Source organism: Mirounga angustirostris, unplaced genomic scaffold (genome assembly GCF_029215605.1).
Source record: "Mirounga angustirostris isolate CCGP_5_RB_7025 unplaced genomic scaffold, mMirAng1.0.hap1 SCAF_12, whole genome shotgun sequence".
In the NCBI taxonomy this organism is placed as follows: domain Eukaryota; kingdom Metazoa; phylum Chordata; class Mammalia; order Carnivora; family Phocidae; genus Mirounga; species Mirounga angustirostris.
In genome coordinates, this window is record NW_026991720.1 from 54,826,392 (window position 1) to 54,851,136 (window position 24,745).

Consider the following 24,745-nt stretch of genomic DNA (forward strand, 5'->3'; position numbering starts at 1 on the left):
GATGACTAGTTTGCACTGATCCCTAGAATCGTCAGTGTGTCTGTTACAAGGGTGGATTGACGCAGGGGTTTTGAGTTGACAACTCAGAGAACACATAGTGTCTCCACTGGTGAAATGCTTTTCTGAAGTAATGAGTAGTTCTCAGTAGAGTTCCCTACTTAATAATCCACCCTTGAATTTGCTACTACATTCCTGGAAGTTTTAATGTATATTAAAATGATGCAAACATGACTTTATGCTGATGTATGTGTGTGTGTGTGTGTGCGTGCATGTGTGTATATATATATAAATAAGTATATGGACAGACATATATATATATCTAGATATTTATATATATTTAGAACTAGATTCTATATGTCCACCTATTTATTTATTTATTTATTTTATTATTTTATTTTTTTAAAGATTTTATTTATTTATTTGCGAGAGAGAGAATGAGAGACAGAGAGCATGAGAGGGAGGAGGGTCAGAGGGAGAAGCAGACTCCCTGCTGAGCAGGGAGCCTGATGCGGGACTCGATCCAGGGACTCCAGGATCATGACCTGAGCCGAAGGCAGTCGCTTAACCAACTGAGCCACCCAGGCGCCCCTGTCCACCTATTTACAAACCCATTTGTTCCCTCATTCAGAGGTCATGTAGACTTCTGGGTTTTCTGTGCCTCTAAGATTGTCCTAGTGATGTAGTTCCTGCTTGGGAAAACATATGCAGAAATTAACAGTTGAAAAAAATGCTTTCTGGAGGAAGTCTCTGAGTTAAGTCTCTGAGTTTATGGTCCTCTTGATTTGATAGTTATTAAAGTTCCTTTCCAGTGGTTCCTGGCTGTTTTATTTAAGCAACAGCTACTAGGGATAAATTCTTTCTCTTATGCTGTGTGAATAGTTTTAGAAATTTAGTAGAGTTCAACAAAAATGTTCTGTGCTCTAAAGGGCCTTAGATTTGTGTATGGAATGCAAAGATACACAGATAGTCAATAAAATGAGATTAAATTCAATGATGACGCTGTGCCATAGTGTCTTCTAGGAGTGCAGGAGGAGTGATTTCAGCCTTGCCTTGGGGAGTCTGGGAACTTTTCTTCAACAAGTAGAAGTAGTGGGTGTGGTAGTGAAGCCACCAGGTGTGCCTCCTTAGTAGTTAAAGTTTAAGTATTTGGAAATGACATTTTGAAATAGTAGTTGCCCCCTAATTCTGTCATAATATGTAGACTAAAGTAGCAAAATCAGTTCTTGATAAATAAGACTACATATTTCACTTATTAACATTTCTATTTATTACTAACAGTTGTAGTTTGAGGATTTTTCTCCCTTATGTTATTGGCTTTAATATTTAGGGGCTTCACCTGTGACTCCCAATACTTCTCTTACTATGGACCATTTAGTATAGAAATTCAGTAATGGTGGATAATACCAAAATTGCCTTGATTCAGTTATACTCAGAAATAGAGACATTTTTCTTGCAAGTCTTTTTTTTGTCTCATTCTAGCATGACTAGAATTCAAATGTATAGCTAATAGGTCAACCTCTTGCTCATGCATAATTGGACATTTTGTTTCTCGGTACCTATCTTGAATAATCATTTTTAACTTAGTCAATATATTGGAACCTTTTGGTGAAATTGAATTACTCAGGTAGTTAGGGATTAATCATATGCTCTTGTGTTTTGGCATGTGTGGTTATATTTAAGAGGTGTATTATTTTTTGGACTCAGTATATTTAATCAGTATGATAATTGCCTAGTTTAAAAGAGGATAAAATTTTTTTTTTCTTTTTTAATAGCCTTTTAGGTGTCCCCATTGCATATGATAACATCAAAGTAGTGGGTGAACTGGGAGATATTTATGATGATCAAGGACACATTCATCTTAACATTGAAGCAGATTTTATTATTTTCTGTCCTGAACCGGGGCAAAAGCTTATGGTATGTATTTTTATATATATGTATATTTTTTAAGCTTTCTTTGTATACTTGTATAGTAATATAATTTGGAAAATTTTAAGAGACTTGGGAAGCAAATGGATTACTATTATTGGTTTCTAAAAATTTAAAGAAAAAAATTTACCATCAGTTCAACATTGGTAAGTTTTTAAACTCCATTCTCCTTAAACTCACATGTATGTGGAAAGAATGTGTCTCAGAATTTATTCTTTGGATAGCACCAGAATGATCTTAAGCTGTTAAAAAAAAATTATTATTAGTTTATTATTTCTCAATTACACACAAATAGTTTCTTTTATAAAGGATTCAAATCGTGTAGTAATCAGAGGAGTTGAAAATTCAAAGGGTTGTGGGACCAGGCAGGTAATGAAAGTGAATTAAGGATGAGGTCAAGGCACCTGTAATGTGCCATGGGAATAAAGGCCCTGTGGGATAGGTCTTTTAGTTTTTCAAGAGGAATCTGGAAATACAGATTTTTGTGAAGTTGACTGAACTATATATCCCATTATGCTCTGCACTTGCCTTTCTCTTCTGCCAGCAGTTCTGTGTATATGCCTTGTTGCACATACATATAAATATATATACACGTTTATTTTTTTAAGAACTATTAACCCTTTATCGCTAATAAATACAGGTCAAATTTTATCCAAAAGGCATTTCTAATTTAAAAATTTTTCAGAATCAATTAAACAAGTATCTTGGGCCTGCCCAACTGGGATCCCACAACCAGCCTCCATGCCAATAGTATGGTTATAGTATAACTTTTCTTCTCTGATAAAGTTGGCAGATTTGTACTTAAATTCCCACACTTACCAGCTTTGTGTAAGTTACTGTAAATGTACACATAGAAATACCATACTATACAGAAAGTATGAAATGAAAAAAAAACTCCGTCCTTTTACTCTATTTCCTACAATAAGGTCCAGTCTTCAAATAAATTTGGACAGTTTGTTTCAGTTTTTTTAATATGAGGTATAGTTTACATACAACAAAATACATAGATCATAGTGTGCAGTTCAGTGAATTCTGATAAGAGCATATATACCGTTCTATTTTGGAACGAGCCTCCTGCCCTTTCCAGGTCAGTCCTCTCTATTCCAGATACAACCACTGTTCTGATTGCATATATTATAAAATTAGTTTTGCTTGTTCTATAATTTCATATTAATGGACTTTTTCATTATACAGTGTTTGAAAATCTGACCTCTTTTGCTCAACATGTTTTTGCATTCATCCATGCTGTTTGGTGTGGTAGTTTATTTCTCTTTGTTGCTCATGGTATTCACTTGTATGAATGTATCATAATTTAATTGCCCATCTTTACTGATTGACATTTGGGTTGTTTCCAGTATGAAGCCATTATGAATAAAGCTGTGAATGTACGTTTTCATTTCTCCTAGGAAAAACTAGAAGCAGCATTTGGTTTTGTCTTTTAATTTAACTTACGGGCATATACTAGTTTCTCCTTATGATTTTAATTTGCATTTCTCCTTTAAGCTCTTTCATGTGTTTCAGTAAGGGGCCTATTCAAGTGCTTCCCCATTTTTAATTGGGTTTTTGTATTATTGAGGTAGAATAGTTCTGTTTATATTCTTCCTACAAATCCCTTTCAGATAAATGTATTGAGACTCTTTTCCCCCAGTCTGTGACTTGTCTCTTAACTTGTAATGGTATCATTTCATAAACAGAAGTTTTTAATATTGATGAGGTCCAATTTGTCATATTTTTATGGTTACTGCTTTCTGGATCCTGTATAAGAAACTTGCCTACTCCTAGATTGTGAAGATAGTTTCTGTAAGCCTTGTAGAATTTTTCAGTTTTAGCTTTTCCATTTAGATATATGACCAATCTTAATTTTTGTGTGTAGGGTGAAATAGGCCCTTGAGATCCATTTTCTTATTCATATGGTTATATTCAGTTGTTCCAGAACTCTATATTGAAAAGAATTTCCTTTTCCTATTATCTTAAACTGATAGGCTTTATTGTTTTATAGCAGTTTTAGATTTACAGAAAAATTGAGTTGAAAGTAAGTCCTTCCCCCACCCCAGCGCACACAGTTACTCCTATTATTGACATCTTGCATTAGTGTGGTAACATTTGCTACAGTTAAGCTGATATTGATACATTATTTATTTTTTTTAAAGTGTAGAATTAGTTTTCTTTCTTGTACATTCTAAAACCCCTGGAATGTACCACACAATGACATGTGTCCCCCATTACTGTATTCTATAGAATAATTGGGCACTGCTCTAAAAATTCTCTGTATTTTACGTACTTATCCTTTTCCCTCTATCCCTCCTCTTGAAACCTGGCAACTATTGATCTTTTTTAGTGTCTCCATAGTTTACCTTCTCCAGAACTTCATAGTTGGAATCATATTGTATGCAGCCTTTTCAGCTTGCCATCTCTGACTTAGCAGTATGCATTTAAGGTTCTTCCATGTCTTGTCACCGGCTTGGTAATTTTTTTTTTTTTAACTGCTGAATAGTACTCCATTGTACAGATGCACTGTGGTTTGTCCAGACTCCTGATAATGACACCCAAAGAATTTTCTATGTATAAGGAGTTGCCAACATTAAACAAGGTTCTATACATGTTAATCTCCAAATTTAAAATACATGATTTAAAAAAAAATACTTCAGATGTTCATTTATATGTTATATATATTGATTCTTAGGGGAAGAAAAAACTAAGGCTTTTTTTTAAACTTTAAGCTTAAAATCATATAGCACATACTTTAGTTTTAAAGCTTCTAAAAATGTTATTGTGATTCAGTCAAAATAGCCATGCTCAAGTTCTACATATGAAGGGTAAGCTGTCTTCTGATACATTGCTTACATCATGCTAAAGTTAAAGAATGCTCTTTAAGCTTTGAAATTCAGACTGTTGATAGAAATATAATGTGGATCCTAGTTATAGAAAGCATATGCTTCCTGCCTTGAGGTCTTTTCACATTTAGGTCATATCAAAGAGTATTTTCTGCTTGGTTTCAATATGGTTATAATCTATTCCCCAGGGAATCCTGTGGCGGGAGCTAAGGAGTTTTTGTTTTTTTTATCCAGTTAGGCAGTTGATATGCAATCATTTAGTAAAGTTTGAGCTTTCTCTAAACTCTACAGTGTTCTAAAATGATGGTTTAGTATAACATGTAAATTTTAATTGAAAAACTTTTTCCATATCAAATTACACCATATTTTGATGTTTTCTCTTTGAAGATCAGTTTGAAGCTTATAAAGTTTTATTTACCTTTTAAACTCTTTGGATTTCTTGATGTTACTTTTTTCTTTTCCCTTTCCTTTCTTCCCAGGGTACAGTTAATAAATTGTCTTCCAGCCACATTGGCTGTTTAGTACATGGGTGTTTCAATGCCTCCATCCCTAAACCTGAGCAGATGCCTGCAGAGCAGTGGCAGAACCTGACGATAAACGTGGGTGATGAACTAGAATTTGAAGTATTTCGTTTGGACTCAGATGCTGCTGGAGTATTCTGCATTCGGGGAAAATTAAATACCACCAGGTCAGTTCCTAATCACATTATTTTGAATTTTGATACTTAATGATTTCTATTTAATTCTGATGATTTAGAGAATATAAGGCCCTCTTTTAAAATAAAATTAGAATATTCATGCTTCAAACCATAAAGTCAGTACTTTGTCACAGCACTTAAGATTCCTATTTACATTGAATATTCTAAAGCTCTACACATCTAACTGTTCCCTATTTTAATCAGTCTATTTTCTAGTTTAATTTTTTTAACAAAAGCTTGATCATACTGCATAACTATAAGCCTCTTATTTTTACACAGTTGAAACAAAAATTTGATTTTTGTCATTATGCCAGGTAGATAATTTCTGAATCTTTTTTGTATTAAAATTCTTTTAAGAACTGTCATCTTGAGCTTGGTTCGATGGGAGCCAAGTTTAATGGAGTGAAGGAAAAAAAAAGCTTTGGGAATATTGCTGGTGTTAATAATCAAGGCAAAATCTAAAAAAATATTAAGACTATGGGTTAAAGTTTTAGAACAGTTGTCCAATAGAACTTTCTGTGATGATAGGAATGTGTGCTTTATTTGTGTAGTATTAAAGTTACCTCATTGAAATTACTTAGTCATACATAGCTAATGTTTCTGTATAGGACTCTGCAGTTCCAGAGAGAGGCCTACTCCACTGATCCTTGTTTTTATTTTAGTGTTAACTCTTAACTTTGAAGGTAATACTGCTTCAAGCACGGTTATGGGAAAAAAAATGAGGATTGAGAGTTAGAAACTCCATTAATTTCACAGATAATGGAAATATATATTTTATCACTTGTCATTTGTTTAATAAGCCTGGGTGTGGTGATGTTTATTGTGACCTAATTTTTCTAAACCAAACCAAAATTTAGAAGCTACATTTTAATGGGCTAAGGGATAACAAGATAGAATATTGGAAATTTATGCCACACGTCTATATCTTGTACTGCTGTTGTTATTTAGAAAAAAAAAAAAACACTTGGTATATTCTTGATCTCATTGTATTCTTTTTGTTTATTGCTCTGTAAATTTTTTCAACTGTTAGTTTACAAACCAAGTGCTCTGCAGTTTCTGAGGAAGTAACAGAAACTGGTACTGAAGAAATTATTGAAAAACCTCTCAAGAAGAAGAAAAAGAAAAAGAAGAAAGACCCAGAATCATATGAAGTGGAAAGTGATAACAGAGAGTTAGCAGATTGTGCAGATGCCACAATGAAGAAAGAGACAGACCTGCAGATTGATAATGTGAATGGCCTCTGGAAGGCTGAGCCAAAAAAGAAGAAAAGGCACCAGGAAGATCAGGACCAGGATCCTGTTTTCCAAGGCAGTGACTCCAGTGGTTACCAGAGTGACCATAAGAAGAAAAAAAAGAAAAGGAAACACAGTGAGGAAGCTGAATTTACCCCAGTTTTGGAACACTCACCTAAAAAGAAAAGGGAAAAGTAATTTTCTTTAGTGCATTTTAAATATTCAGCTTTTTAAAGATTTAGATACAAGAGATGAATAAATGTGGGAATGGTATGAAATGCTTGTGTATTCCCGTAGTCTACAAAACAGGAAACATTTGATTAGGAGTTTTTGGTGCTTAAATTATTACAGTGATAATTACTGTAGGAAATGCCAGGATTATTAAACTGCCATTTTATTGTTACAGAATAAAAAGGTAAGAGCTACTCTTTCAAGTCTTACATTTTCCCAGTTTTTACATCTAAATTAGATAAAATTATTCCTATACTCTGAAGACTGGCAAAAGGACTTTGTAATACAGTGTAGTTCATATCATTCAAGAATGAGTTGGAGCTTGTTTTTTTTTTTTTTTAAATAGGTTTGACCTTTAGTCATAATTTAGGTTTTTTGCTTTTTGGTTTGGTTTTTTTTGGGGGGAGGGGGTCATGGCTACTACAGTGATTCTGTGGTTCAACTTAGAATGGTTTGCCAAAGGCGTTCCTGTTAAGTCTCCAGAGCTCTTAAGAACCAAGCCACTATTGACTGTGGTAGGAAACATTGTTTACTATTCTTTCCTTCCAGATGGAGGTTGATGAGAGGAGGCTGATGGACAAGGTTATTTCCTTGTACTTGTGCCTCAACCATTCTGCTTTTGCTGTATTTGGAGGAGCAGAGTCTGACTGATTAAAACATAAATGCCATTAGTCGTAGTGGGGGATTTTCTCAACTACTTTTGATGATTAGGTTAAGGTACTAAAAATTGTTTAAGAGAAAATTTCATTGAGAAAATGTGGACTTTTTTAACTACTAGAAAACAATGAGTAATGAAATAAGCTGCTTCAGGCTGATAAAGCATGGCCACATTGATTTAACAGTACCTGACCACCTGACCATGGCTATGTGTAACACATCTAAGGAAAGATGTAGTTCCTTCCATTATGGAGTGTCATTGGAGATACAGATGCACACATATAAGGAAATACAGAAAATTAGTAATTCTGGTAAGTACTAACAACAAGACTGTCTACTCACTGTTAGCTGTGTTAATATCTCTGAGTGGATGAATGGTTGAAATGAACTTCACATGGCACCTATTCTGCTTCTATTTTTCTACTGTCCGATGTAACACTGGTCTCACATGGTTTAATTTTACTATTTAAATTCTGCTAGTAGTATATCCTGATCCGAATCTGTAATGATAGAATATAGAATTTGGGGAGTAGCAGATATTCACACGTTTGTCCTCAAGTAAATTAGTAAGACCAGACAATGGAAAGATACAGAGGAATTTCTTTTCCTACAATTTAGTGTGGGTATTGAGCCCTTAAAATATGGCTAATACAAATTGACATGTGGTATCAGTATAAAACCCAAGATTTTGAAGATGTACAGAGAATGTAAAATATCTCAATTTTGTATATTGGTGAAATTATTTTTGGTATATAGTGTGTTAAATAAAATTTATATTCAGCTTTTTTTGACTTTTTTTTTTTTTTGCTAAAAGGTTTAAAATCTTATGTGAGGCTCACTAGTATTCTGTTGAGGATTTCTGTATTAAGGTTCATCAGAGATATTGGCCTGTAGTTTGGGGGAGGTTTTTTGGTAGTATTTGTATATGGTTTTGGGTATCAGATTAATCCTCAACAACATATTAGCAAACGGTATCCAACAATACATTAAAATCATTCACCACAGTCAAGTGATTTACTCCAGGGATGCAACTGTGGTTCAATATTTGCAAATCAGTCACATGCTACATCACATTTAGAGAAAGGATAAAAACCACATGATCTCAACAGATGCAGAAAAATCATTTGGCAAATGCAACATCCATTTGTAATAAAATCTCAACAATAGGGCGCCTGGGTGGCTCAGTTGGTTAAGCGACTGCCTTCGGCTCAGGTCATGATCCTGGAGTCCCGGGATCGAGTCCCGCATCGGGCTCCCTGCTCGGTGGGGAGTCTGCTTCTCCCTCCGACCCTCCCCCCTTTCATGCTCTCTCTCTGTCTCTCTCTCTCTCAAATAAATAAATAAAATCTTTAAAAAAAAATGCCTATAAAAAAAAATAAAATCTCAACAATATAGGTGTAGAGGCAACATACCTCAACATAATAATGACCGTATATGAAAAACACAAAGCTAACCTCCTACTCAATGTTGAAAGGCTGAATATTTCCTCTAAGATTAGGAACAAGACAAGGATGTCCACATTCACCACTTCTATTCAACATAGTACTGAAGGCCTCATTTTCTTACACCATACACAAACACAAGACAAATTAAACACCTAAGTGTGAGAACTAAAACCGTAAAAATCCTGGAAGAAAACAGGTATTAATTTTTTGACATTGGCTCTAGCAACATTTTTATAGGGATATCTCCTCAGGCAAGGAAAGCAAGTTAAAATTAAACTAGTGGGACTACATGAAAATGAAATGCTTTTGCACAGCAAAGGAAACCAACAGAACAAAAAGACAAGCTACTGCATAGAAGGTATTTGCAAATGATACATACAGTGAGGGGTTAATATCCAAAATATATGTAAAGACCTTACACATTTCAACACCAAAAAAAAAAAAACCCAAAAAATCCCCAAATAATTTAAAAAGGGGGGGTGGCAGAGGACCTGAAGAGACTTTCCCAAAGCAGACATTCAGATGGCTAGCCAAAAGACACATAAAAGATGGTCAACATCACTAATAATCAGGAAAATGCAAATCAAAACCACAAGGAGCTCTCACCGAACACGGGTCAGAATGGTTAGAATCAAAAAGAAACAAGTGTTGGTGAGGATGTGGCAAAAAAGGAACCTTCGTGCACTGTTAGTGGGAATGTAAATTAGTGTAGCCACTGTAGGGAAACTAATTTCTGAAAGAAAAATAGAGAAGGACTTCAGGGAAGATGGTGGAGTAGGAAGATCCTGAACTCACCCTTTCCAAGGGACACACTGAGATAACAGCCACATGAGCAAGCTAACTCAGAAAATGACCAGTAGAATAGACTTTCCACCATTCATGGTAGATAACAGGCCACATCTAAAAGGGTAGGAGGGGTGGAGACATGGTTGAGAATTAAGCCCTCAGACTAACCAGTAACGGTAGAGATTCCACACAGGGCATTCCAGGCACAGGGGACCTGCACTGGTCAGACAAGTCCCCTTAACCTTTGTCTTTGAAAACCACAGGTGCTTAAATTTGTTAGTTTTACAATCATCAGGGCTTAACGCCGAGTACTTAAAATTCACATACCTAGCTTCAGGAGAGCTGAGGGCCATACGAAATTGATTCCCTGCCCTTAAAGGCCCATAACCTGCCTGAGATACAGCATAGAAGCAGCAATTTGAAAAGTGCTTGGGGTATACATGAAGAGTTATTTACTAATCTCAATGTGTCCTGGAGGGGCAGGGACAGACTTCTCCAAGAACAAAATATTTGACAGGTACCATTTCCCTCCACCCCCAGGCTAGACAGCCAGACACTTGTTAGAACAAGTATACTCTCCATCTATCTTGCTAAGACTTCATGCTCCACCCCCATGTTCTGCATATCTGCCCCTTCCAACTCATCCCCTTTGGCAGGTGTCTCCAATGTAGCTTCTATCTCAGCACACCCTGCAACCAGCCCCAGCAGGAACTGGCAGCACTCAAGTGAATCCTGTCTCAAGGAGAGGGGAAGATAACCACACACACTTGTAATGCCACAGTCCCAGCAGACAGGCTGGGAGCAGGCATTGGGCCTGACTGCAGGCCCTGGCCTACCAACAAAAGCCTCTCAGGGGACAAGGAAGTGAAAATGCTTTGCATGTCCATGAAACTATAGCCCTGGCAGAAGGGCTGAGGGTAGGCATCTGGTCTGACTGCTGACAGCATCCAACTGTAGGACCACTGTGGCCCCTGCACTGGCCCTTTAACAGCACAGGGACCAAACTAGTGTACCCACAACAGGCAAAGTAGCCTATTGCAACTGACTGCAACTGAAAGCAAATGTAGGTCACTCACAACAGTAGGGCAAAAACAACCCACATAGGAGACAGTGCTGAAGCACCTGGTCCTGGTGAACAGGGGGTATTGTGCAACAGGGCACCCCAGGAACTCTTCTTCCTAGGGCCACATCAAGAGCAGGAGACATAGCTGACTTCCCTAATACTTAGAAACAGAGTTAGACAAATGAGAGGAATGAGCCAAATGAAAGACCAGTACAAAACCACAGCAAATGAACTAAATGAAATGGAGACAAGCAATACACCTGAAAGAATTTAAAGTAATGGTCATAAAGCTACTCAATGGCCTTGAGAAAAGTGTGGAGGATCTCAGATGTTCATAAAGGGATAGAAAATAGAAAAACCGATGAACTCAACTGAAATTAAAAATACACTAGAGGGAATTAGTAATAGACTGGAGGAAGCATAATGGATCAGTGACATAGAAGAGAGAGTAATGGAAATCAACCAAGCTAAAGAGAAAAAGAATAATGAGAACAGATTAAGGAATCTCAGCAACATCATCAAGCATAATAACATTTGCATTATAGAGATCTCAGAAGGAGAATAGAGAGGCAGGCACTAAAATTTGAAGAAATAATAGCTGAAAATTCCCTAATCTGGGGAAGGCAGCAGACCTCCAGATTCAAGAGGCATGGAGAACCCCAACCAACCTAACCCAAGGAGATACCAAGGCATATAGTAATTAAAATAGCAGAAAGTACTGATAACGAGAATTTTAAAGTTAGAAGAGAAAAGTCACATACAACCAAAACCCCATAAAGCTAGCAGGTAAGTTTTCAGCATAAACTCTATAGACCAGAAGGAAGTGCCATGATACGTTCAAAGTACTGAAAAGAAAAAAAACAACCAAGAACATACTACTCACCAAAATTCTCTATTAGAATAGATGGAGCGATGGTTCCTTAGACCAACAAAAGTTAAAGGAATTCATCACCAATAAATCAGCCTTACAAGAAGTGTTAAAGGGAATTTTTTGGGAAGAAAAGCCATAATCAGGAGTAAGAAAATTATAAAAGGAAAAACTTCACAGATAAATGCAAACAAAAGTAGATTAATCTCTTTAGTATGGAGGTTAAAGCACATATGCAGGAAAATAAATTTTATCTAGAAAATCAGTCAAGTGTTTCACAAAATAAGAGGATGTCAAGAATGACATCATATACATAAAATGTGAGGAATGAGTAAAAAATGCTTTGAGAATGGGTTTAAACTTAAGCAGCCATCAACTTAAAATAGACTACTATACACCTAAGTTGTTTACGAACAACAACAAATTGAAAACCTGTAATAAAGAAAAGGGAATCCAAAGTAAACGGATGGCAGCAAAGTAAGAGGACCGTAGGCTCACCTCGACCTACAAATATAATTAAGTTAACTATCAAATCATCCCAAATACCCCAGAAACTGACCTGAAGACTGGCAGAACAAACCACAACTAAAGGGAGACAAGAGGCCATATCAAAGAAGGTAGCAAGTAAGGAGATGTGGCTTGGGAGAAAAATGGATCATGGCTGCTACAGTGGGGAGGAAATCACTGTCATGGACAAGGGAGAGATAGACTAGCACATGGGAGTGCAGGGGAAAACAAATCCCCACAACAATTAGCTTGGAAAGCCTCTAAGAGGGGCTGAATTTCCTGAGTTATTGCAACCAGCAGGGCTTAATGCATTGAGTTCTAAAGGTCAGGGGGCTTGCCTCGGATAGACCCCAAAGGGCACTGCACTGCTCTTGGAGAGAAAACAGGGCACACAGCCCACAGACATATAGCATGGAAACAGTGATCTGAAGAGTGCCTGGGGCACAGTGGGGAGATTTTTTGCTTCTATCAGAGTGTGTTCCAGGCAAACATTCATGGAGAGACTCCTCTAGGAAAAAAGGAACTGGCAGGTGCCATTTCCCTTTTCCACTACTTAGCATAAGCACAGACCACTTGGGGGGACCAGCTCAGTGCCATCACTTGCTACCAAACTTGGTTACACCAAGTCCCAGCCTCCCATGCTGTAGTGGAACTGCCCTTCCCAGTCATACTTGCCTCAGTCCCAGTTGTGCCCCCCAAGCATTAGTCCAAATCTCTTCCAACACCACATTTCCCAACTGGGAGTTTTGCAGGGCCTTGGTTCTGGTGGCAGTGGTGATAGGTCTTATTTCATAAGCAGACCAGAGCACACCTAGTTACAATGTGCCAAATTCAGGCCAGGGACCAAACACTGCCCACAACAGGCCGACACAGCCTCTGCGGAGGGAAGGTTTAAAGGAAAAGCCAGCCAAGACAAAATAGCACAGCACAGGCAGCAGACATTGCAGACAATGCCAGAAGCACCAGAGAACAGGGGTCCCTACACAGCAGGACACTATAGGACATCTTCTTAAGGCTATTACCCTAAAGAACAGGAGACATAGCTGACTTTCCTAACACAAACAGGCACAGAGACTTAGACAAAATACGAAGATAGAGAAATTTGTCCCAAATGAAAGAACAGGACAAGGCCACAGAGATCTAAGTGAAACATATAAGTAATATGCCTGAGGGAGTACTTAAGCAATGATCATAAGGCTATTCACTGGACTGGAGGAAAGAATGGAAGGTATCAGTGAGACCCTTAGCACAAAGATAAAAAAAAAAAATCAGAGATGGGGCGCCTGGGTGGCTCAGTTGGTTAAGCGACTGCCTTCGGCTCAGGTCATGATCCCGGAGTCCCTGGATCGAGTCCCGCATCGGGCTCCCTGCTCGGCAGGGAGTCTGCTTCTCCCTCTGACCCTCCCCCCTCTCATGTGCTCTCTCTCATTCTCTCTCTCACAAATAAATAAATAAAATCTTTAAAAAAAAAATCAGAGATGAAGAGTGCAATAAATGAGATTAGAAACATGCCTGATGCAATAAATAGCAATCAAAGAAGCAGAGAAATGAATTAATGACCTAGAAGACAGTAATGTAATTAAGCTGACCAAACGAGAAAAAAGAAAGGCAAAATGAGAATAGACTTAGGGAACTCAGTGACTCCATCGAATGTAGTAACATCTGCATTATAGGAGTCCCAGAAGAAAAGAGAGAAAATTTTCTTTTAAGAGATAATAGCTGAAAATTGCTAAAATGGGGGAAGAAAACATATATCCAGATGCAGGAGGCACAGAGAACCCCCAGCAAAATCAACAAAAGCAGACCTACACCAAGACATATTATCATTAAAATAACAAAATCAAGTGATAAAAAATTTTAAAGGCAGCAAGGAAAAAGACCATTATATACAAGGGAAACCCCATAAGGCTCTTAGTGGATTTTTTAGCAGAAATTTCAAGCCAGAAAGGACTGACGGGGTATATTCAAAGCGCTGAAAGCAAAAAAGTCTGCAGCCAAGAATACTCTATCCAGCAAGGTTATCATTCAGAATAGGAGATAGTTTTCCAGATAAACAAAAACTAAAGGAGTTCATGACCAGTAAACCAGCCCTGCAAGAAATAATAAAGGGGACTGTGAGTGGAAAGGAAGGACCAAAGTGACAGCATGAAGGTAGGAAACACAACAGCAGTAAAAATGAGTATTTCTCTAAATAATCAGTCAAGGAACTCACAAAAGGATGTAAGCTATGACAATATATACCTAAAATGTGGGGAGGAGAGGAGTAAAGAATGGTTTTAAACTTAAATGACCATTAACTTAAGATAGACTGTTCTGTCATACAAATGGAAGCCAAAAGAAAGCAAGGTTTTTGCAAAGATCAATAAAATCATTAACACTTGAAACAGACTCCTCAAAAAAAAAAAAAGACTCAAATTCAGAAACAAAGGAGAAGTAATAACTAACACCAAAGAAATAAAGGATAAGAGATTATTATGAAAAATTATATGCCAACAAATTGGATAACCTAGAAGAAATGGGTAAATTCTTAGAAATATCTAACTTTCCAAAACAATGAGGGATAAAAATTTGAACAGACTGATTACCATTGAATGAAATTGAATCAGTAATCAAAAAACTCCCAAAAAACAGAAGTCCAGGACCAGATGGCTTCTCAGCTGCAATGTACCAAACGTTTAAAGAAGAGTTAACACCTATTCTCAAACTATCCCAGAAAATAAAGGAGTAAGGAAAGCATCCAAATTCATTCTATGAGGCCAACAATACCTTGATACCAAAACTAGATTAAGACACCTCAAAACAAATATAGGCTGTTATCTTTGATAAACATAAATGCAAAAGTGCTCAACAAAATATTAGCAAACCAAATCCAACAGTACAGTTACAAAAAAAAAAAAATCATACCACCATCAAGAGGTATTTATTCCAGAAATGCAAATCAGTTAATGTGATATATGACATAACGAAGAGAAAGGATAAAAACCATTACGATCATCTCAAGAGACACAGAAAAGTCATTTGACAAATACAACATCCATTCATAAAAACTCTCAACCACGTAGGTTTAGAGAGAACATACCTCAATATAATAAAGATCACATATGAAAAACCTACAACTAACATCATACACAATGGTGAAAAACTGAACACTTTTCCTCTAAGATCAGGAACAAGGCAAGAATGTCCACTTTCACCACTTCTATACAATATAGTACTGGAAGTCCTAGCCATAGCTTCAGATGAGAAGAAAACCTATCCAGGGGCACCTGGGTGGCTCAGTCGTTAAGCCTCTGCCTTCGGCTCAGGTCGTGATCCCAGGGTCCTGGGATCGAGCCCCACATCGGGCTTCCTGCTAGGCGGAAAGCCTGCTTCTCCCTCTCCCTCTCCCCCTGCTTGTGTTCCCTCTCTCACTGTGTCTCTCTCTGTCAAATAAATAAATAAAATCTTAAAAAAAAAAAAAAAGAAGAAGAAAACCTATCTAGATTGTTAAGGAAGAAAACTTTGACTACTTGCAAATTACATGTTACTTTATATAGAAAACTCTATAAAAAGCTACCAGAATTGATAAATGAATTCAGTAAACTCACAGGATACAAAATTAATATACAGAAATCTTTTGTATGTCTATATACCAATAATGAAGTAGCAGAAAGAGAAATTAAGAAAATCCCATTTACAGTTGAACCAAAAATATTATAATACCTAGCAATAAACTTAACCGAGGAGGCAAAAGAGCTGTACTCCTTAAAATGTCCATACTACCCAAAGCAATCTACAAATTATACTCCCTACCAAAATACCAATATTTTTTCCAGAGTTAGAACAAATAATCCTAAAATTTTTATGGACCAACAGAAGACTCTGTATAGCCAAAGAAATCTTGACAAAGAACTTGGAGTCATCAAAATCCCAGATTTTAAACTATACAAAGCTGTAGTAAATCAAAACAGTGTAATACTGGCATAAAAATAGACAAATAGATCAACAGAACACAGTAGGGAGCCCAGAAGTAATTTCATGCTTATATGGGTCAATAATCTATGTTTAAGGAGGCCCGAGTGTACAATGGGGAAAAAACCAATCTCTTCAACAAATGGTGCTGGGAAAACTGGAGAGCTACATACAAAAGAATGAAACCAGAGCACTTTCCTACAGCATACACAAAAATTAACTCAAGATGGATTAAAGACCTACATGTGAGACCTAAAACCATAAAACTCCTGGAAGAAAACATCATCATTAATTTTTGACATTGACCATAGCATTATTTTTCTAGGGATGATCTCCTCAAGCAAGGGAAACAAAAGCAAAATTAAACTAGTGAGACTACATGGAAATTAAAGGCTTTTACACAGCAAAGGAAACCAACAACACAAAAAGGCAAGCTATTGCATGGCAGAAGGTATTTGTAAATAATATATCCAATAAGGGGTAATATCCAAAATATATAAAGAACGTACACAACACAAAGAAAACCCACCAAATAATCTGATTTAAAAATGGTCAGAGGAAGATGGAGTAGCAGGGGGACCCTGAGCTTGCCTCATCCCTCTAACCTGGCTAGATCAACATCTGACTATTTGAACAACTAGGAATTCAATCTGGATTAAGAAAACAATCTGCACAGTTGGAGGGAGAGAATGTGGCAGATGCAAGGTTTGGAACCATGAACTGGGGGAGAGGAAAGCTGCAGAGCAAAATCAGGGAGAGGGAGAGTGGGAAAGAGCAGTGGGTCGGGACTGCACTATTAGTGGAAGTGAGGAGATCCTCTCGGTAGCACTAGGAGAAATTGCCCCCTTTCCTGGACTATATTTGGGAGAGCATATTTTGTCTCTCCAAGGACAAAAGGCCAGCTGGGAGCCACTGGGCAGCACTCAACAGCAGGGACAGAGGTGAGCACAGAGGGCAGATAACCTTGTAGCAACTTTTTGCTGTGAGCCACAATAGATTTAAACCACATGTGCACGTGGAGTGGCAGCTTTTCTAGGACAGAACTGAGCAGAGGGCAGAGGCATGGGCAGACTGCAGATAACCTGGTCGCTGCTTTTCACTGTATGTCACAGTAAGTTCTAGCCTCTGTATGTGCACTGTGTTATTGCTTTTTGGTGACAGGACGGTACTGGGTGCACTGTGAGTCTCTCCTTCAGGGGAGGGGAGTGGGCCTGCACCTTGCCAGGCCCTTTAAAACTTGGAGTTTTGAATCCCAGCCACTGGCCAGAGATAAAATACATGAGATATGTAGCTCTGGGCATGCTGAAAGCCCAGGCACAGACAGGTTAAGGGCAGGGAAGTGATGAAAGCCCAGGACACAGGAGATTGTTAGCTTTTCTGTGAAAGCCTCCTGAACAGGTGTCCAGGAATTCCCCTCCCCGGAATGAGAGGACAGGTGATGCCATCTTCCTACTCCACACCCCTCCCTCACCCTGCCCACCAGCACAGTTGGATTTCAGAGAGAAACACAGTGCCCTCCAGTGGAGGCTGCAGCCCCTTACACTACACCCCATCCCCTGAAGCGGCAGGGGGCATCTTTACAAGGGACATTCAAGTCCAAGAGGCACAGAGAATTCCCCTCAAAAATCAACAAAAATAGGTCAACACCATGACATATTATAGTGAAACTTGCAAATTACAAAGATAAAGAGAAAATCCTGAAAGCAGCCCGGAACAAGAGGTCCTTAACCTATAAGGGTAGGCACATAAGGCTGGCAGCAGACCTGTTCGCAGAGACCTGGCAGGCCAGAAAGGGCTGGCATGATATATTCAACGTGCCAAATGGGAAAAATATGCAGCCAAGAATACTTAATCCACCAAGGCTTTCATTCAGAATAGAAGGAGAGATAAAGAGTTCCCAAGACAAACAAAAGCTAAAGGAATTCATGAACATTAAACCAGCCCTGCAAGAAATATTAAAGGGGATCCTCTGAGCGTGGAGAGACCAAAAGTAACAAAGACCGGAAAGCAACAGAGACAATCTATAGGAACAGTGACTTTACAAGTAACACAGTAGCACTAAATTCATATATTTCAATAATTACTCTGAATCTAAATGGACTCAATGCTTCAATCAAAGGACAAAGGGTATCAGAATGGATAAAACAAAACAAAACCAAAAAACAAGACCCATGGATATACTGCTTATAAGAGACTCACTTTAGATCCAAAGACACCTCCAGATTGAAAGTGAGGGGGTAGAGAACCATTTATCATGCTAACGGACATCAAAAGAAAGCTGGAGTAGCCATTCTTATATTAAACAAACTAGATTTTAAACCAAAGACTGTAATAAGAAATGAGGGACACTATAGCATAATAAAGGGTATATCCAACAGGATCTAACTGTTATAAATATTTATTCCCCTAACCTAGGAGCAGCCAAATATATAAATCAGTTAATAACAAGTATGAAGAAACTCATTGATAATAATACAGTAACAGTAGGGGACTTTAACCCCCAACTCACAGCAATGGACAGGTCATCTAAGCAGAAGATCAACAAGGAAACAAGGGCTTTGAATGACACACTGGACCAGACGGACCTAACAGATATATTCATAACTTTCATCCTAAAGCAGAATACACATTCTTTTTGGGTGCACATGGAACATTCTCCAGAATAGATCATATACTAGGTCACAAAACAGGACTCAAACCGTACAAAAAGATTGAGATCCTACCATGCATATATTTGGACCACAATGCAATGAAACCTGAAGTCAACCACAAGAAAAAAATTGGAATGACCACAAATCCATGGAGATTAAAGAGCATCCTACTAAAGAATGAATGGGTCAACCAGGAAATTAAAGAATTTAAAAAATACATGGAAGCAAAGGAAAATGAAAACATGACAGTTCAAAATCTTTGGGATGCAGCAAAGGTGGTCCCTAAGAGGGAAGTATATAGCAATACAGGCTTTCTTCAAGAAGTCAGTCTCAAATACACAACCTCAACTTATACCTAAAAGAGCTGGAAAGAGAACAGCAAATAAAGCCTAAATCCAGCAGAAGGGAAATAATAAAGATCAAAACACAAATTAATGAAACTGTTCCAAAAAAATAAAAATGGAAGGAAAACTTCCAAACTCATTCTATGAAGCCAACATTACCTTGATCCTAAAACCAGACAAAGACCCCACTAAAAAGAATTACAGACCAATATCTCTGATGAACATGGATACAAAAGTCCTCAACAAGATACTAGCTAATAAGATCTAACAGTATATTTAAAGGATTATTCACCACGACCTATTGGTATTTATTCCTGGGCTGCAGCTCTGGTTCAACATTGCAAATCAATCAACTTAATACACCACACTACTAAAAGAAAGGATAAGAACCGTATGATCCTCTCAATAGATGCAGAAGCATCTGACAAAATACAGCATCCTGTCTTGATAAAAACCCTCCATAATGTTGGGATAGAGGGAACATACCTCAATATCATAAAAGCCATATATGAAAGACCCACAGGAAATATCATCCTCAATGGAGAGCTTTTCCCCTAAGGTCAGGAACATGGCAGGGATGTCCACTGTTATTCAACATAGTACTAGAAGTCCTAGCACCAGCAATCAGACAACAGAAAGAAATAAAAGGCATCCAAATCACCAAAGAAGAAGTCAAACTTTCACTCTTAGCAGACATGATACTCTATGTATAAAACCTGAAAGACTCCACCCAGAAATTGTTAGAACTGATACAGGAATTCATCAAAGTTGTAGGATATAAAATAAATGCAAAGAGGTCTGTTGCGTTTCTATACCCTAACAATGAAGCAGCAAAAAGAGAAATTAAGGAGTCAATCCCATTTACAATTGCACCCAAAACCATAAGATAACTAGGAATAAATCTAACCAAAGAGGCAAAGGATCTGTACTCAGAAAACTACAGCATACTCATGAAAGAAACTGAGGAAGACACAAAGGAATGGAAAAATGTTCCATGCTCATGGATTGGAATAACAAATATTGTTAAAATGTCTACACTACCTAGAACAATCTACACATTCAATGTAATCCCTCTCAAAATACCATCAACTTTTTTCACATAACTGGAACAAGTAATCCTAAACTTTTTATGGAACCAGAGAAGATCCCAAATAGCCGAAGGAATGTTGAAAAAGAAAACCAAAGCTGGTGGCATCACAATTCCAGACTTCAAGCTCTATTACAAAGCTATAATCATCAAGACAGTATAGTACTGGCACAAAAACAGACACATAGATCAATGGAACAGAATAGAGAACCCAGAAATTGACCCTCAACTCTATGGTCAACTAATCTTCGACAAAGCAGAAAAGAATAGCCAATGGAAAAAAGACAGTCTCTTCAACAAATGGTGTTGGGAAAATTAGACAGCCACATGCAGAAAAATGAAACTAGACCACTTTCTTACCCCATACACAAAAATAAACTCAAAATGGGTGAAGAACCTAAATGTGAGATGGGAATCCATCAAAATCCTTGAGGAGAACATAGGCAACAACTTCCTTGACCTTGGCTACAGCAACTTCTCGTTAGACACATGTTCAAAGGAAGGGAAACAAGCAAAAATGAACTATTGGCATTACAATAAAATGAACTCCTGCACAGTGAAGGAAACAATAAAAAAAACCTAAAAGGCAATCTATAGAATGGGAGAAGATATTTGCAAATGACATATCAGATAAAGGGCTAGTATCCAAAATCTATAAAGAACTTACCAAACACAACACCCCAAAACCAAAAAAAATCCAGTCAAAAAATGGGCAGAAGACATGAGCAGACATTTCTCCGAAGAAGACATACAAATGGCCAACAGACACATGAAAAAATGCTCAACATCACTCAGCATCAGGGAAATACAAATCAAAACCATAATGAGATACCACCTCACACCAGTCAGAATGGCTAAAATCAGCAACTCAGGAAACAACAGATGTTGGTGAGAATGGGGAGAGAGGGGAACCCTCTTACACTGTTGGTGGGAATGCAAACTGGTACAGCCACTCTGGAAAACAGTACAGACGTTCCTCAAAAAGTTAAAAATAGAACTACTCTGACACAGCAATTGCACTACTAGTTATTTATGCAAAGGATACAAAAACAGTGATTTGAAGGGGCATATGTACCTCAATGTTTAGAGCACCAATACCCACAACAGCCAAAATATGGAAAGAGCTCAGATGTCCATCAACAGATGAAGGATAAAGAAGTGGTGTGTGTGTGTGTGTGTGTGTGTGTATAAAATGGAATGTGCATATATATAATGGAATATTACTTAGTCATCCAAAAGAATGAACTCTAGCCATTTACAACAATGTGGATGGATCGTAGAGGGTATTATGCTAAGTGAAATAAGTTAGTCAGAGAAAGACAAGTATCATATGATTTCACTCATATGTGGAATTTAAGAAACAGAAGAGATGAACATAGGGGAAGGAAAAATAAAATAAGATGAAAACAGAGAGGGAGGCAAAATATACGAGGTTCATAACTATAGGGAAGAAACTGAGGGTTGCTGGTGGTGAGGTGGGGGAGATGGGATAATTGGGTGATGGGCATTAAGGAGGACACTTGATGTAATGAGCACTGGTGTTTTATCAACCGATGAATCACTATTTCTACCCCTGAAACTAATAATACACTATATGTTAACTAAATTGAATTTAAATTAAAAAAAAATGGGCAGAGGACATGACATGTTTCCAAAGAAGAGATGAAGATGGCTGGGCAAGAGGCACATGAAAAGATGCTCAACAACACTAGTCATCAGGGTAATGCAAATCAAAACCACAATGAAGCATCACACTGGTAATAATGGTTAAAGTCAAAACCAGAAGAAATAAATGTTGGTGAATATGTGGAGAAAAAAAGAACCCTGATGCACTGTTGTGGGAATGCAAACTGGTTCAGCCACTGTGGAAACAATATGGAAATTTCTTAAAAAGTTAAAAATAGAATTATCATATGATCCCGTAATTCTATTACTGTGTATTTATCCAAAAAAACCCCACTAATGTGAAAAGATATATGCACCCCTGTGTTTACTGCATCATTATTTACAGTAGCCAAGATACAGAAGCAACCCAAGTATCCACTGATAGATGATGAATGGATAAAGAAGTGGTATGTACATACAATAGATTACTATTCACCCATAAAAAACACAATGAGATCTTGCCATTTCCAACAACATGGATGGACCTAGAGGGTATGATGTTAAGTGAAATAAGAAATAAGGCAGAGTAAGGAAAATGCCCTAAGATTTCACTCACATGTGGAATTTAGGAAACAAAACAACAAACAGAAAAAAAATTTAAAAAGCAGACTCTTAAATACAGAGAACAAACTGGTGGTTGTCAGAGAAGGGGTGAGTGAGAGGATGGGTGAAATAGATAAAGGGGATTAAGAATATGATGAGCACCGAGTAATGTATAGAATTGCTAAACCATGTATTCTACACCTGACACCAATATAACAGTGTATGTTAATCATACTTCAATTTAAAAAATCCAAAAGATACCACAACTTCACCAGACTTTGAGGAAAATAAAATGTTGATGGAAGATTTAAAATATAAAATAATTGTACATATTAACTTTCAATGAGACCAGATATGCCAAAGTTTTGTGTATGTTATTTCCCTTCTTAAATTACCATTGGGCTTATTTACCAGGTTTGCCAATTTCTGTTTTATCTTCACTAAGTCCTATATTTTGGTCTACTTTGTTGTCTTTAATTCTTAGATTCTTAGTTCCCATTTAATTTCAAGCTTTCTCATTTTTGAATGGAAGCATCTGACCCTGAAATCTTCCTGTGATTTTACTCTTGTATGTATCCAAGAGGATGCATATGTACTGTTCTTACTGTTCCTAACATCTAGATATTTCTGATTTATTTGATCCAAGATTTATTTAGAAGGGTACTGTTAAAATTTCAAAGTCTCTGTTGTTGATGATGTTCACTGCTAGCTTTTTAAAAAGTTTCTAGCTGTTTTTTTGCATTGTGATCTTCAAAGGTAAGCTCTGATTTCTACTTTTAGAAATTGAGATTTTCTTTGGACCCCAGTTCATGGTCAGGTTTTAAAAATATTCTTTAGGTACTTGCAAGGAAAATTTATCTTTTTAAAAGTATACAGATCACTTTAAAAATAGTTTTAATATACTGTACAGTGAGAACAAAATTGAAATATAGTAGATAACTCTGCATGGGACCTGACATTTTTGACATTTCTTTTGGGTAATTCATGGAAAATGTAATAAATGTTGAACTCAGTGTGTCTTTGGCTCCCCTTACTAAAAACAAAGATGTTCAAATATTTGGTCTAAACTGTTTTCTCTCTCAAACCTCTGTCCTGGCAGCAGGATTATCTTAAAGTCCAGTTCCATTTTGTCAGGCATAAGGCTGATAAACCTATTCCTGCTTATTATGTTATCTTGGTCACTTGTCTTGAATTTGAAAGTTTTTAGTAAGGCAAATATTTTTTAAGTTGTAAAATTGGAGTAATTAAGAATAGAAGCTGAATCAGCAAACGTAAGTTTGAAACAAGATTTCAATTACAAATAAGGGGCAGTCTGTGTAGTTGTAGGTAACTAGTTCCACATTCATTGGATGTAAATAGAAGATGCTCTGGTACATAATGACCAAGGGAAAACAAAGACAAATGAAATACCTTGCCAATTCTTGTTTTAGTAAACAGTTGAAAATACAAAGTAATAGATCCATGAAAGAGGACCATGATTTAGAATTTAAAATTAGAGTGCGTTAGTAAATAAAATGACCTAGAGATTTAGGAGATTATGAACAAGATAGGAAAGAAATCTAAACACGGTCTAATACATGAAAGAAATTCTGCATCCTACCATATTTTGTTACAGTCTAATGTCTTTCTGATTTGGGTGCCTATAGGCCAGATCACCAGTTAAAGAAGATTCTTATACGCATCAAAAAACATACTTTGTGTAGCTATTAGTATTCATTCATACGAACCCTGAAAGAATACTAGTCCTCAGTGCCCCGTGTTCTCCGATATTCGTACCAAATTTTTTATTCATTACTTTTAACCTTGGCATATTAAATAACAGTGGTTAACTCAGTGGGGGTGGCATAAAGCAAACTTGAAGGTGAATTTAACTGATTCTTATCAATTTGTTACTTTGAACAGTTTTGCTTACCTCTCTAGTGTGTGTGTGTGTTTTTAAGATTTTATTTATTTATTTGAGAGAGAGAGAAAATGAGAGAGAGAGAGCACATGAGAGGGGGGCGGGTCAGAGGGAGAAGCAGACTCCCTGCTGAGCAGGGAGCACAATGCGGGACTTGATCCCGAGACTCCAGGATCATGACCTGAGCCGAAGGCAGTCGCTTAACCAACTGAGCCATCCAGGTGCCCCTAGTGTGTGTTCTTTTACCTGCACAAGGAGAATATTCGGTTGGGAGGTAGATGATCTAAAGGTTTCTTTCAGTTAAAAATCCTGAAAGTCATGCATAGAGCTGCTGTCTATCACAAATAGTATATTACAT

General features: G+C 37.2%; 1 protein-coding gene across 2 annotated transcripts in view; it reads left to right on the forward strand.

The window, feature by feature from the left end:
* Window positions 1–24,745, forward strand: part of POLR1F (RNA polymerase I subunit F) — a 138,454-nt gene that overhangs the window by 20,902 nt on the left and 92,807 nt on the right. Inside the window, exons 2-4 of one of the 2 annotated variants that reach the window (XM_045864595.3) lie at window positions 1,773–1,914; window positions 5,240–5,448; window positions 6,488–12,305. In XM_045864595.3, coding sequence (XP_045720551.2) covers window positions 1,773–1,914; window positions 5,240–5,448; window positions 6,488–6,887 — 751 coding nt within the window. In that variant the 3' untranslated portion in view covers window positions 6,888–12,305. Of the gene's footprint in view, window positions 1–1,772; window positions 1,915–5,239; window positions 5,449–6,487; window positions 12,306–24,745 lie in introns of those variants that run through there. The other variant, XM_045864596.3, reaches the window with a different exon arrangement.